Below are 13,802 nucleotides of genomic sequence, written 5' to 3' on the forward strand. Positions count from 1 at the left end.
CATAAAACAAAACTTTAAACAACAGAAATATATAAATAAATATAATGGAAATGAGAGGGACTGATAAAAACTTAAACATAAAACCAAACTAAACAATTAAACAACAGAAATATATAAAGAAATATAAAAAAATACACAAACAAATCAAACCCAATAGCCATGATTAATATTTAAACAAAAAAAGAAGTTAAAATCAACTTAAGGAAAGGTAAAGTGTCACAATATAAATAAAGATTATTACTTGTTTCCATGAGTTGAGGGATCAGACTAAATTTTATTATTAGTATTAAAAAATAATATTTTTGTCTGGTATTACACTGTGGAACGTGGCAATTTAGCAAATCAATTAATTGTTGACAGTCATTCATATTATTGAAGGATTTGTAAGAAAATGTCAGATCATTATTTTGTTGGCTTATGTTTAGTGGTTGCAGTTCTGTTTCTATTTCACTTATAGTTATTGATTGCTTGGTTAAGTCTATCGCTTTTAAGTGCACTGAGCAAATCGGTACATAAACAGTAAGTGTACAATAAACATATTTTATATATATTTATTATACCTAATTCATTATTCAATTCTCTACACTTATATAGTTAATATTGAAACCTCCGTTGAACCAATTTTCTTATTTATTAAATTCACTAATTTCTTGGTCCACTTGACCAATTAATATATTACAATTAATTAAGGTTTTTAGTTGAGATAAAAAAGTCAATGGCACGAGCGGGATTCGAACCCACAATCTTCGGCTAGATACGCCGCTGCTCTACCACTTGAACTATCGTGACCTCGATCCACTCGGACACCAACTTCCTATCCCAACCCCACCTTTTGAGTTTTCCCTCCTTTTTGCCATTTTTCAACATACATATTTCCGTTGCCATTTCATTTGTCGCTGAGAATCCAATCCGATTATACGACATTTGAAAAATGGCAAAAAGGAGGGAAAACTCAAAAGGTGGGGTTGAGACAGGAAGTTAGTGCCCAAGTGGATCGAGGTCACGATAGCTCAAGTGGTAGAGCAGCGGCGTATCTAGCCAAAGATCGTGGGTTCGAATCCCGCTCGTGCCATTGACTTTTTTTTCTCAACTAAAAACCTTAATTAATTGTTTCTTATTTATATTATACCTGCATTTTAAATTTTGTTTGAGGGTGCTGTCACTTCCTGGTCATCAATTGGTAAATGCTGTAGTCGTGGACTATGGTTTGATTCTTGGGGTATCATGTCTCACCATTATTCTTGTATGTTGAGGGGGCATCAGTGGCCGCAATGGTTTAGGCATTGACACACACTCATTACTGCAAGGTAAAGAGCCCCGGTTTGAATCCACCGACCCTGCATACGTACAAACGCTTTTTTGGGCCCGAAGGTTCATATAACCTCTTAGTTTAGGGTTCATGTACCCTTATAAAAAAAAAAAAACTTTTTAAAGAGAAAAAGATGAGTGTAATGCATTGTTCACATAGAATGTCAATAGAAAATAGCTTGGCCTCATGCGATGAACCTTTAGCTTGATTTTTTCATGTTGGTTTTTGTCTGTCAGACGTGTTTCAGTTTTCGCCATCTTCAATGGAACAACTGTTATTTTGTCAATCGTGTATTTCTTATAAGTTTTTTTTGTTGGCAATAGCATGGAAGTGAAATTCAAAACAACTTTCTAAAATTTATCAACTTAAACAATTATATTTGAAAAGAACTTAACGAAAAGAACGTCCAGAGCAACTGGACTATATTTCATTAAAAAAGAAACTTATCTAAATTCGTATAGTATAAATTTCAAATGTAATTTATATTTAACATGTAATTTTTTTTTATATTTAACATGTCCATTTATACAATGGACAGATCTGACAAACCAAACCAGCAGGACTAGGCAGACGAGAGACGATCAATCTAAAGCCTATAAAAATAGGTAAGAAATTCACTGTAAAAATTGTAAAATGAGTCAAGGAAAAAGTCCAAAACAGGAAAAATAATGTTCAAGTTTAAATTAAAAGACAGCAAGATTATAATATTTATTTGAAATGTAATAACAACCTGTTAGGACAGGTCTAATTTTACAAAACATAAGCCATAATTAAGTTTTTTTTTTCATTTTTTTTTTTTTTTTTAAGGAGATAATGCAGCAATGCAAATATGCTCATGGTAGGTAGCCATAAGTGGTACACAATTCTTATTAAAAACGATTTTTCTTTTCTCTTTATAGTTATATATATATATTATTATTAATATACGAAATCAAGGATTTCCTCGATACTACAATACAATACGGAATCAACAAATATGTGTCCTTCTTAGAGAACAATAATATAAGTATATTTTGTCACGATTGGTAAATTTTTATTTCAGCAGTACAACACATCGGGTATTTGTAGCTGTCTGGAATAAGTTATATTGTCGTGTTCAATGTTACTTTCTATGTGATTCATCATAGCAGTTCTGCTTTAAAATCACACGCACAGTCTCACATTAGGAATAGACAAATGTCGTTATCCTTCTTTCCCTTGAAATATATCCATCTAAAAAATTTCCACATTTCATTCAGTCTGATCGAAAGTCAAGAAAATCAAATTCCCAGACTCTTAAAGTTCACAGTAAATACATTAACATTTAAAATATTCAGTTTCTTTTTTCTCGACACATATTAAATTTATCATTAAACCCATTTAACATTGTACAATAAATAAATACATATTATATATAATATTACATAAAATGTAGTTAAATAAGCTCTATTTGACTAATACTAAAAGTAAACTTAGACCGATCTATCAAGAATTTAGAATCACTTCAGATACTTTACATTATAGAAAATATACTATCTTTAGCACAGCCTCTCTGGCATTACTCTCCTATGATTAAGCGCATCACACTTCACAACATTTCTTAGTTTTATATTTTTTGTAATTCACTTTTTTAAGAGCTCGCCCTGCACATAGCTATAGTAAACATTCATTTTTTTTTGGAGCCTAATGTCAGTTTTTAACATGATTTATCTGACAATTTTTATAGACCTTCTTGATATGCCGCCACTTGAGCTCAGTTCCTTTACCATCTAGATGTGCAAAAAAGTATATTTTAATAAAGAAATCAGTAACATAAAAACAATAATCATGATAACATGAAAATAAAAGTATACAACTGGAATATTTGTGATTTTTTAGCTTCATTGTCTTGCAGAACTAGGCTACAACTAGGATAGTAGCATTTGCAAAGCCCAATGTCTAAAATTTGTTGGACTCATCCCAGAAAATAAGTTGTGAAGTACTTAAAACACAGTTGCCAAAATAAACTTTAATTAGTTTAAACAACTATTTTGAATGATAGAAAATATCTACTATAGAATTTATTGGAAGGTTGTTCGACTGAAATATTACACTGTTTTATATTTTGTAGTCAATACGTTTTTTTTTTACATATAAAAAATACATTTGTTAAAATTGTAAAATAGAGACTAAATGAATACTCTTCAAAATTTTCTTCTTTTTAGAAATAACACTTTTTTTTTCTGACTAGCAGCTGAAGAGCTCGATCAACTATGTCTTTTGAAGTCAGCCTTGAGTGTTGGTAAGTAAGTTTTATTTTTCTTACATTTTGTTTTTTTAATCATTACATCAATTTCAGATATGGATTTTGACACCTCGATGACACAAATATCAATAATTGGCAGTTAGGGAAAAATTTAGTGAGGTTATCCCTAATATGATTAAAAAAACACAAGAAAAGATCTTTTGGGAAAAAAGTGATGGGGCTAAACTGGCAAACGTGCTCTTACGTATTGTTTGCCACTACAAATTTTCAGAAACGAAAGTACAAAATATTATTTGAACTACAGTTATTATCAGGCTGTACATTCTATAAGACAGTGAAGAGGTAAGGGGAGATGGGAAGTACCAGTCTGTGAGATACACACAAAACACATATGCATTCTTATCTCCTCTTGCTAAATATCTGAAACAAAACAAAAGTTTAATTTAAACAATAGTATATAAATTAAATAGTAAATTGAGTAATACATTTATTATATAACCACTTAGAGGAAAAATAAGGGTAAATAAAATAAAACTTTTAAAATTGAGAATGAAATAACCTCATTATAATAATAAAAGTAATGGATGTATTATTATGTATATATTTTTTTAATAAATGCCTAACAGCTTCCTCAAATGGATCAAACAGCATACAAGATTTGAAAATATTCGACTGATATTCCCTAGGACTAGATAATCTCAGAGCATCCTGGACATCACATAGCTTGTCTTTGGCGTCTTCAGTGACTGAATGTCCGATAAAATCAAACCTACAGCCAAATGTTTATATTTTGTCAAGCACAGACAACTGTTTTACAGTTTGCCTTGAAATTATGTCATATATGTATATTGCGAGTGTCGGTGTTGACACATCGCTCATCACTGTAAGGTGAAGGACCTGGGTTCACATCTAGTGGCCCTGAATAGTTACTAATTTTTTTCTTCCAAAATCACCTGTACCCTGAGCCTCATAGTGAAATACCTTAAAAAAAAGACAAAAAAAGTTACAATAAAATTTATAATTTGGCCATTATCAATCATTTCAATCATTTTTAGTCTGCCTATCTTCGCTGGGTTGGCCAATTAGAAGCGTTTTGGTATTTCATTATATTAATTTCAAATTTTTTTTACCTCAAGAGAGTTGGTAAATGCTCGGAAGAAGTGGTCTTTGAACAAATACGATCAGGACTAAAGGGTGGATGTGGCAGAAGCTAAGATTTCATCAATTTCTCAAAATAATTTATTTGTATTTTAGCTGGTTGAAGCAAAACTGTTTTCTTATTTATAAATTGGGAATCGTCTTTCCTAACGTTTTTGCCTTAGGACAGTTGGCAAACGCTTGTTAGATGTCATGTTTGGGAGCTTGATCAGGACTATAGGGTGGGTGAGGCAGAAGCTAGATTTCATTTATTACCAAAAGTTTTTTCTTTGTATTCAGGTATTTGCTTTGTATTTCAGCAAGTCAGGTTGAAACAAACCTTTTTTCTTATTCATAAGCTGGAAATCTTCATTCTTAACATTTGTGCCTCGAGGAAGTTGGTAAGTGTATGGAAGAAGTGACCATAATTTAAGGAGCAAGATTGAGACTAGGAGGGTGCAGCAGAAGCCCAATTTTATCCATTTTTTAAATTTTTTTCTTTGTTTTAAATTTTTATTTGGCCAGGACCCATGTTTGGACAAAACTTTACTACTATGCTCTAAAGATGAGTATCATCTATACAAAAACTTGTAAATGATGAAATTGTAAATAAAGCTCTGAACTGAACTTGACTTGAAATAATTCAGATAGTACATTTTTTACCCACTGTTAAAAACAATTCAGCAAACAAACTGGAGGGCTTTTTTACCCAGAAAATCTGACAAGTAGTTAGATTCTATTTATTAAATATTCAAATTTTTAAAGACAGAATCAAGGGAAGAACAACAACAATTTTCTTACTATCGTAAATGAAAGAAGGGCTATAAAATATTTCGTTTGGTGGGGGTCTAATACAAACTCAAACTATTGAAACCAGACATTTCGTTCTGGTTTGGAAAACCGTTACCCAATGACAATTCCTGCCGAGTTTGGACTTACCAATTTATGTGGGGTTAGAGGAGAGTGGTGGCTGAGGGGGTGGGAGCAGGGCAAGCGTTTCAGGGCTCGCTCCCGCCCTCAGTATGTTGTTTTCCGACTCTAATTGTGAAATACGTTCCATCAGCTCTGCAATCTTTTCTTTAAGCACTTCGACCTCCTCCCGGACTGCAAACATTAAGTGGCTCTTCACCAGATCCTATGTTCGGGCAGAACAAGAGATTTATTAAAATTTGTTTGGATATTAAAATACATATACATATTTTAAAACATAAATTTTAAATGTAATAAAATATTCCAATAATTAGAATTGGGGGACGAATTAGAACATTGGACCCCAAAGCTAGGTCAGTTATTAATTAGGAATTATCTTTCTCAATATACAGATTTGATATGAATGAAATATTATAGTTAATTCATCTATTACAAAAATTCTTATCTACTACCGAGAATATAAAATGTTCTGTAAAATTAAAGTTCTGTAATTTCCAAGATATTCATTGAATGTACACATTTTCTAAGACTAAAGATTCCAAGAATGAACCAGCAATTTTCTTTCTATTCATAATTTTCATTTTTGTGACATGTCTGAGCATACTTAATTATGATTTGAAATTTATTAGGAACTAGATGATTTTGGTCTCCCTATTCTTGACGGCTTTGGCAAGTAAGAATTGTTGGAGATGATCAAAATACAAAGTGATAACCTCGCAGACATCAACGCAATATCTCAAAATATAAAATTGATCTATGTTTAAATAATAGTACAAATTTTATAACAATTGGTAAATTGAAAATAATGGACTACCATAATCAAAGCATTTAAATCAAGTGTTAAGTGATTATGTACACCAGAGATAGCCTTAATGATGGTGATAAAATCACTGAAGGCATAAACTTAATAACTATCATTCATCTTAATGTTTTCACATATAATTTTTTTTTAAAATTATGAAAACCAAAAGTATTTATGAGTTAAAGATTAATTAACTCATATTATATTTTGAGGTTTGACTTGTAAAGTTTAATATAAAAACAATAAATATATCTTTATTTTATGCCATAAAAATATAATTATTCAGAAATCGTGAGATGCGGTCTGGTGTGATGTAGGTTTCAGAAAAACAAAATGTTTGTCTTCTGTGTAATTGTGCCATTCTTGCGTGTCGTGTTGAGAGTGCCCAATTATCGATTAACGGTCACTAATCACCACACATAAAAATATAGTGGGTTTCTATTTGCTCCATCGACTATCCATTTTGCATAAAAAGTTGTTCAGAAAATAAAAATTTGTTTTAATTAATAAAGATTGTTGTCACAAAAAATTATTGCTTGACTAAGACAAAAATGCCTTAAACCTAGGAAATTTCAAGTGTTAAAAACTTCCCTTTTTGGAGAGTTTCTTGCAAAATCGATGGAACATTAAATTTTCAATTCAGTTCCATTTCTAGGTCCGTGACCTGAGGTAATGTAACATTAGGTCCTCTAGGATGTCGATCAATATTGATTTACAAATCACCCCCATGCCATTACCTAACAATTCATTCAATAAATACATTCCATGTTAATTTTTTAACATACTTTTGCCAAAATTTCTGCGAGAATTTAAAATTCATAGTTCTTTAAAATAAATGGCTCAGACATGTTTCCGTGTACGTGTGTGGACTAAATCAGTAATTGAATTACTGACTTCGTTGGTCTTGTTAATGTAAAAATACAATTTAAGAATACTAATTAATGGTCTTACACAATAAAAAACTTTAACCTTTCAACCTTTTTATTTTAAAAGGAGTCGTAATTAAATTTTTAAACAGTCCACTTTTCTTTTTTAAAACAAAATGTCTTAATCTTGACAGTCTGACAAAATTGCGTCCACATTATTAATAAATACTCCAGTGGTATTTCAAACACTTTGAAAATGTTCCAAATGAATTCAGTGATTTATGGAAAATTAAATTATCCAAACAATCAGCACAATTATGCCAAAATTACAATTAAAACTAAAACAAATAATTAAAAGGACTCACCATCGCTTGCTCGATTTTGTTGTCAATAGCGACTGCACTTGCTCCTGAGGCACTGAAACAATATAAATTTTTAGTTACAAGGAAAATAAAACTTATAAAATCTAATTTGTTATTATTAATAACCACAAGAGAAAAAGTTTAAATTAAGGTGAACAAACTAATAAAATTACATTAATTGAAAAACTTACTTTATATAAATTTAGGTTTGTTAATAAGACAATTCATAAGCCATTTTGTTAAGTGTGCGAATTTTTTCAATTTAATCTCAAAGTGGTTAATAAAAAGTTTTATTATATAATTATAGTATAAATAAACAAAATACTTAGTAATAATGGTAACAAACTTTTTTTTTAAATTAAATTATTTTAATTTTAAATTTTATATCAATTCAATACTGAAGTGTAACAAAGCTTGAATGAATTAAAGTACATTATTTTATTCTCTGGCCCGTTTCTTCTCACTTATTTTCAATTTAAGCTATTCCTAAAGCTGAAAAACAGTCCGTGACAAAAGCGATGACTGCTGTCGACTAGTCTTAATAAGCGCCCAAAGAAAAACAACTTTTGAGAAAGTACAATGTATGACTCTCAAATAGGTAAAAATTTAAATTTTGTTTTCATTATCAAATCTGGTCCTATTCTCATATCTATATCTGTACCTAAAAGTATTAATGATCCTGAAGCTTGGATCAAAAGTGATAACAGATAGACCAGAAATAACCAGTCCAAAAGTACATTTTATGACTGTCAAGTAAAGAGAAGTTTTAATAGTATATTAATCAATCCCGGTCCGCCTATTTTCGCTTGTTTTCCAAAGAAAACAGGTGGATCAGAGATCAAAAGTGACGAAAGGCAGGGCAGAAATAATCAAACTGCAGCCCATTTGTCTTAATAAATCACTGAAAGTAAAACATCTTTTGAGAAAATACAATGCATTGATTCTCACGTGCTTAGAAGTTTACCGGACGTTAATCAAGTCTGGTGCACCTATCATCGCTTGTTTTTCTAATTTCGTCTGTGATGAAACATATGGCTAAATAAAAAAGCGACGACAGGCGGACCAGAGATGTTCAAAATGCTTTCAACTAGTCGAAACTGTATGCCATTCAAGTAGTTAATAGGTTTAATCGGAATTCAATCAAGTCTGGTTCAGCTATTCTCATTTTTTTTTCCATCTAGTCGTCAATGATGATGAAACAAATGACTAAGTAAAAAAGCGACGACAGGCGGACCAGATATGAACAAAACGCTTTTTATTCCGTCTGTTCTCGCTTGTTTTCCATCTAAAGTCGCTGAAGCATATATGTCTAAGGAACAAAAGTAGCAACAGGAGGAGCTAAGTTGATAAAACCGCTGTTAACACTTGTGTACAAGAAGCAATAAATCGTCTCCAAAAAAAAGAAAGAAGAAAAAAGGGGTCGTCTTTACTTTCGTGCTTGTGTTTGTTTGGACGCCGCTGCACTCCCGCACTACAGACGGAACGCCAACATTTTCTTTTATCATCTTTTGGATTGGGGCCATTCGGCCAAAATTAAACATAGTGAAAACAACCTAGCTCTTGCAAAATGTTGCTTTTAAGGGAAATAAGTTTTGTGAAGAGTACAAAATTGAAAAAACAAAAAACGGATCGCCTTTAATCTGTTTCTTTGTATTTGTAAATGAAAATTACCCCTTTTGATATAGGGTTTTTAAACCATTTCAACTATTATCATCTACTTTTAATCATCGGCGTTCGTAGCAATACAGCTTGCCAAAATGTAAAAAAAAATATACTTAGAAGAAATTAAGTCCTTGGAAAAACAATAATAAAGTTCAAAAGAAAAACATGTTATAGAAACAACAATAAAATTAAATATAGTTTCTTTCTAATAATATTTCACCTTTTGTTGTGCTATAAGAATAGAAAATAATTTTTAATTTTGACACATGTTTATTGTTATAAGTTTCTTTTAAAAAACAAAATATTGTTAAATTAGGCCGAGTAATGCAAAATTTCAGTATATTAAAATATAGTTTTTGTGTTAAAACGCAATTTAGTTATAAAGAATCTGAGGAAGGTTTTTTTTAAATGGTATTGGTCAGGACTGACGAAATCTGTCAGGTATTAAGCTGGTTTCTTGTATATTTCCTTATATAAATTTTTATTGCTAGCAATGACTGCTTTTTGAATATCAATATATCTTGGCATGTTTGCATTTTATAACAAGATTCATTCATAATTATTGTATTATTTCCCTTAAAATGACAAATCGGCGATTGTACTCAATATTTGAATCAATAATTTGTGGATTTCTTAGTGACCTGTTGTTTCATAATTTATTGAAGTCGTGAGAAGTGGTCAAGAATGAGGTAGGTTAGAAAAACACCTTTTTCGCCGACGTTTCGACCTTTATTCGGGTCATCTTCTGTGTGGTTGTCACAACACTTACACACAAAACAGATATGACACCACAAGAATAGCACCACACTTTATGCCCTGAAGATGACCTGAATAAGGTCGAAACGTGGGTATAAAAATGAAAAAGGTGTTTTTCTAAACTACCCCATTCTTGACCGTTCCTCACGACTTCAAAAAATCAATAATTTATATTCCTTCAGCACAATTTTGGCCCGAATGCGTTTGACCGATTATAAAGCGTTTTCAAGTATCCAATATTTTGGGGCGGGGCCCACGGAAAATAGAAAACTATAGATAATGAAATTTAATTTTTAATTCGTTAATTGAAAGGTGAATTAAGAAGAAGGCAAGTACACATCTATTCATTTTATTAATATACATCTTGCGTAATAAATTTTGATTAAAATTTTGTTTTCTTAAAAAAATCGTAAAAAATTGACAAACGGTCAAATCGAAAAACTATATTTAAAAGTTGAAAAAGCAATACTGTACGACACCATTTCGATTCGAAAAATACTACCAACTCCTTACAACTAGCTTCGAAAGCTGGGTTTTTTTTGAAGAAGTGCGTCGTTCTGGAACGACGTCAGTAACCAATGTGTTCAATGTAAACAGATCAGTGAGAGTTTCATAGGAACAAGACAAAAGATGTTGTTCTTCATCAGAAGTTACTTGTTGCTAAGCGAAATGTATATATTTGTCGACATAGTATACATATAAGGAAACCCGGAGTCCGGATAATTTGATTCTCGGATAATCTAACCCCGGGGATAATGGCGGTTCCCAACCCTTTATTCATTCTTCAACTGCGTTGAAATTTACGTTCAAATAAACAAATAATTTATACTAAATCACTTCAGTCATTATAACTAAACTTTATAGTAAAGCTAACAATCGTGTCCATGCAACCAGTTATATTATCTAATAAATTAGTGTTTTCTAATAAAAGTAGAGCGTCCAGCCAATGAATGAGTTGACATGCTTTTGTGCTGATTTACTGTAGACTAATGTTAGTGCGACTGTTAAATTTTGATTCGCCATAAATCCAATGTGCGAAATAGCTCAACGTCTCGGGTTCCAGGAATAAAGGAGCGTTTTATATAATTTATGTCTTGAAAAGTGGCTAACAAAGATTGATAAAAAGAAGAACGGTTTTGTTTTATGCTGATTTAATTTATTAAAAAAATTATACTGGCCGAAACCTGACTTTGACTTGGAATTATGTGAAAAGGACAGCTCTAAGCTTGAAGTTGAGAATTAAACGAGAAATAACAGGAGTATATGCAGGTGTTTCAAAAATAACTATTATCCCGCAAGGTAGGTAGCATCAATAGGTTTGAACAAAAATTATCATAATTTAGTTATTCATCTAACTGGGCCATACGGGATAACCGGGTCACCAGTAACGATGATTAGGCGATTAGTAGTTCTCGGGTTTTCCTACCCCAATGAAAGCAGCCTTGTTCCACTAAAAAACATGGGGTTGTGCGTGATCCAAGGCTGCACATAGCTGCTTACACAGCTCTAATTGGATTTTATGGGATGGAAGTAACATTTAAGTATCGTGTTATACAAAAACGAGAACACCTTTTCTATAATATTCGATTTTTTGATCGTATGATAAATAATTCAATGGCGTTTCCTAGGATTTTTTTTAAACGTCGATAACTCATATAGTGTTGTACCAGAAGAGTTTAATATGTAGAAGCTAAATAACAAATAATTTGTGAAGTTGAAAACTAGAAATTCACAATTGAAATAATGAGCACGTATGTGACAAATCTACGACTTACAATCTACATATTCATTACTTCAGTCAAACTATTAGGCGAAACAAAATTCTTTCTGCATGGTTGATGAGTTCGCTATCACCACTGACGTATCCGTTTTAATATGGTGAAAGCTGATAAGTCCAGTTGGGGTGTAAGGAGAGAGAAAAAAACAACAGATTATTATTCTTTGTTTGAAAGTTCTACACGTGTGCAAATCGATCGAAAAAAATCGGCACAATTTCTAAAATCTAAAACTCATACCGAGCGAAAAATAATCTAAGCAACAATGATATTACTAAAGAGTTCTGACCTATCCGTTTGAACATGACAACTGATGAAGTCTAACAATTAAGTAATCATCCGGGGAAAAAGCCACGAAAAGAATATTTTCTCTCGGAAAACACTTGTTGACGGAAGAGTTCAATTTATAAGAAATTTTTAAATTTGAAAGCGCATACTAAAGTCCAGTATGAGTTAGAACGATGAAACAAAGAATAGATTCCTTCTTTACATTAGAAAAGAGAATATTGGTTCCGGTTAGTTAGAGGAGATAGGGAGGGGAGAGGGAGAGGGAGTGAGAGTGAGAGAGTGAGAGAGGGAGAGAGAGAAAGAGAAAGAGAAAGAGAGAGAAATAAAACAGACAGGCAGAATGAAAGGGAGAGAGAGATTAGAAGTAGATGATAGAGAGAGAAAAAAAGAAAAACAGACATACAAAAATATATGTAGAGGGGGATACATGAAAAGTACAGAAATAATGAAACAAAAGCAAAAGAGAGAGAGAGAGAGAGAGAGAGAGAGAGAGAGAGAGAGAGANGAGAGAAGGGATGCTAAAAAAGTAAGAAAAATTTTAAACCTACATAACAAAGGATATAGGTATATAAAAAAATTTATTGATACACAAAAATCAAGCTTTAATTTTTTAGTTATAAGTAACTTTGTGCAGTTCACAATCATTAAGATCTCATTTGAACAAGGTTAGAGACGATTGATCAATCCGCAGGACTTCGTGTTTTGGGAGAAAAAAAATCGATTATTCCATTTGAACCCACTGAATATTCGCAAGGTCGACTGTTGACTCATCCTTGATTCATGGTCGACCCTCCAACAAACGCGATCGAATTTGTATAAAAAACGATAACTGCAGACTTTCGTGTTGCATTGGGCAGAAGAAAGCGTGTGCACAAAGTGCATTAGCCAATTAGACACGAAATACTAACTGTACCGACACACCTTTCCATATTGGAGTTTTCACCTGGTGCCACAGCGGTTGTGTTTTAATTATACACTCGGGCTCATTTATAATTTCAATCCCGATTTTATTGTGTATAAAAAGCAGTATTTAATTTAATATAGTACATCGCAAGAATGTTTTACTTTAACGGATATTAACGGATATTTTTTTTCCGTTAAAAATTCACACTCGAAGGAAAATCGGCTTGTTTTCAGTTTTATGAGAAATTGGCAAGGGATAAAGTGCGATTAGATGTCCTTGATTGTACGAGTCCCCACGGTCATACCGTTGGCCGATTTATCACAATCCTAATCAGGGGATTATTTTAGAGAGAACAAAAAATTGAAGAGAAAGAAAGAAAAACTCGATATCTCCCTGATATAGATAAAGATGAAAGATTTTCTATTAATAATCCATAGATAATCGATATCCTACTGCAAACGGGCGGATGGGGTCGTGAAAGAATCCGTTTTCGGTTGTGGATTACCAAGGGGTTTGGGGAGGGTTACCAAGAGTGTCGAGGCCCCTCTCAGGGCACTCGAAACGAGCCGAGTCACGCGATGACGACTATACGAAGCATTAGGCGAGACCACATCGCTTTCCCAAAATGTAAAATCGAATCGGGTAAAATTTCGAAGAGGAAATAAAACCGTGTAGAAAAGGCGAATTTTTGGAATCCGGAGGTGATTCGGCTCGGGGAAGGCTCAAATATAAAATTATCATTATCTGTGTAGAGATTAGTGACCGTTGATAGATAGTTATTCAGATA

At 32.2% G+C, this 13,802-nt stretch overlaps 1 protein-coding gene across 2 annotated transcripts in view; it reads right to left on the minus strand.

The window, feature by feature from the left end:
- Window positions 1–1,986: 1,986 nt before the first annotated feature.
- LOC106668629 (protein bunched, class 2/F/G isoform-like) overlaps window positions 1,987–13,802 on the minus strand; it is a 56,297-nt gene continuing 44,481 nt past the window's right edge. For both annotated transcript variants that reach the window (XM_014397556.2, XM_014397558.2), the window contains 3 exons: window positions 7,634–7,685; window positions 5,610–5,805; window positions 1,987–3,953 (listed from right to left, as the gene is read on the minus strand). In XM_014397556.2, the coding sequence (XP_014253042.1) occupies window positions 5,614–5,805; window positions 7,634–7,685 (244 nt within the window). In that variant the 3' untranslated portion in view covers window positions 1,987–3,953; window positions 5,610–5,613. The remainder of the gene's footprint in view (window positions 3,954–5,609; window positions 5,806–7,633; window positions 7,686–13,802) is intronic.

Source organism: Cimex lectularius, unplaced genomic scaffold, assembly GCF_000648675.2.
Source record: "Cimex lectularius strain Harlan isolate CLEC.00 unplaced genomic scaffold, Clec_2.1 scaffold111, whole genome shotgun sequence".
Taxonomy (NCBI): Eukaryota; Metazoa; Arthropoda; class Insecta; order Hemiptera; family Cimicidae; genus Cimex; species Cimex lectularius.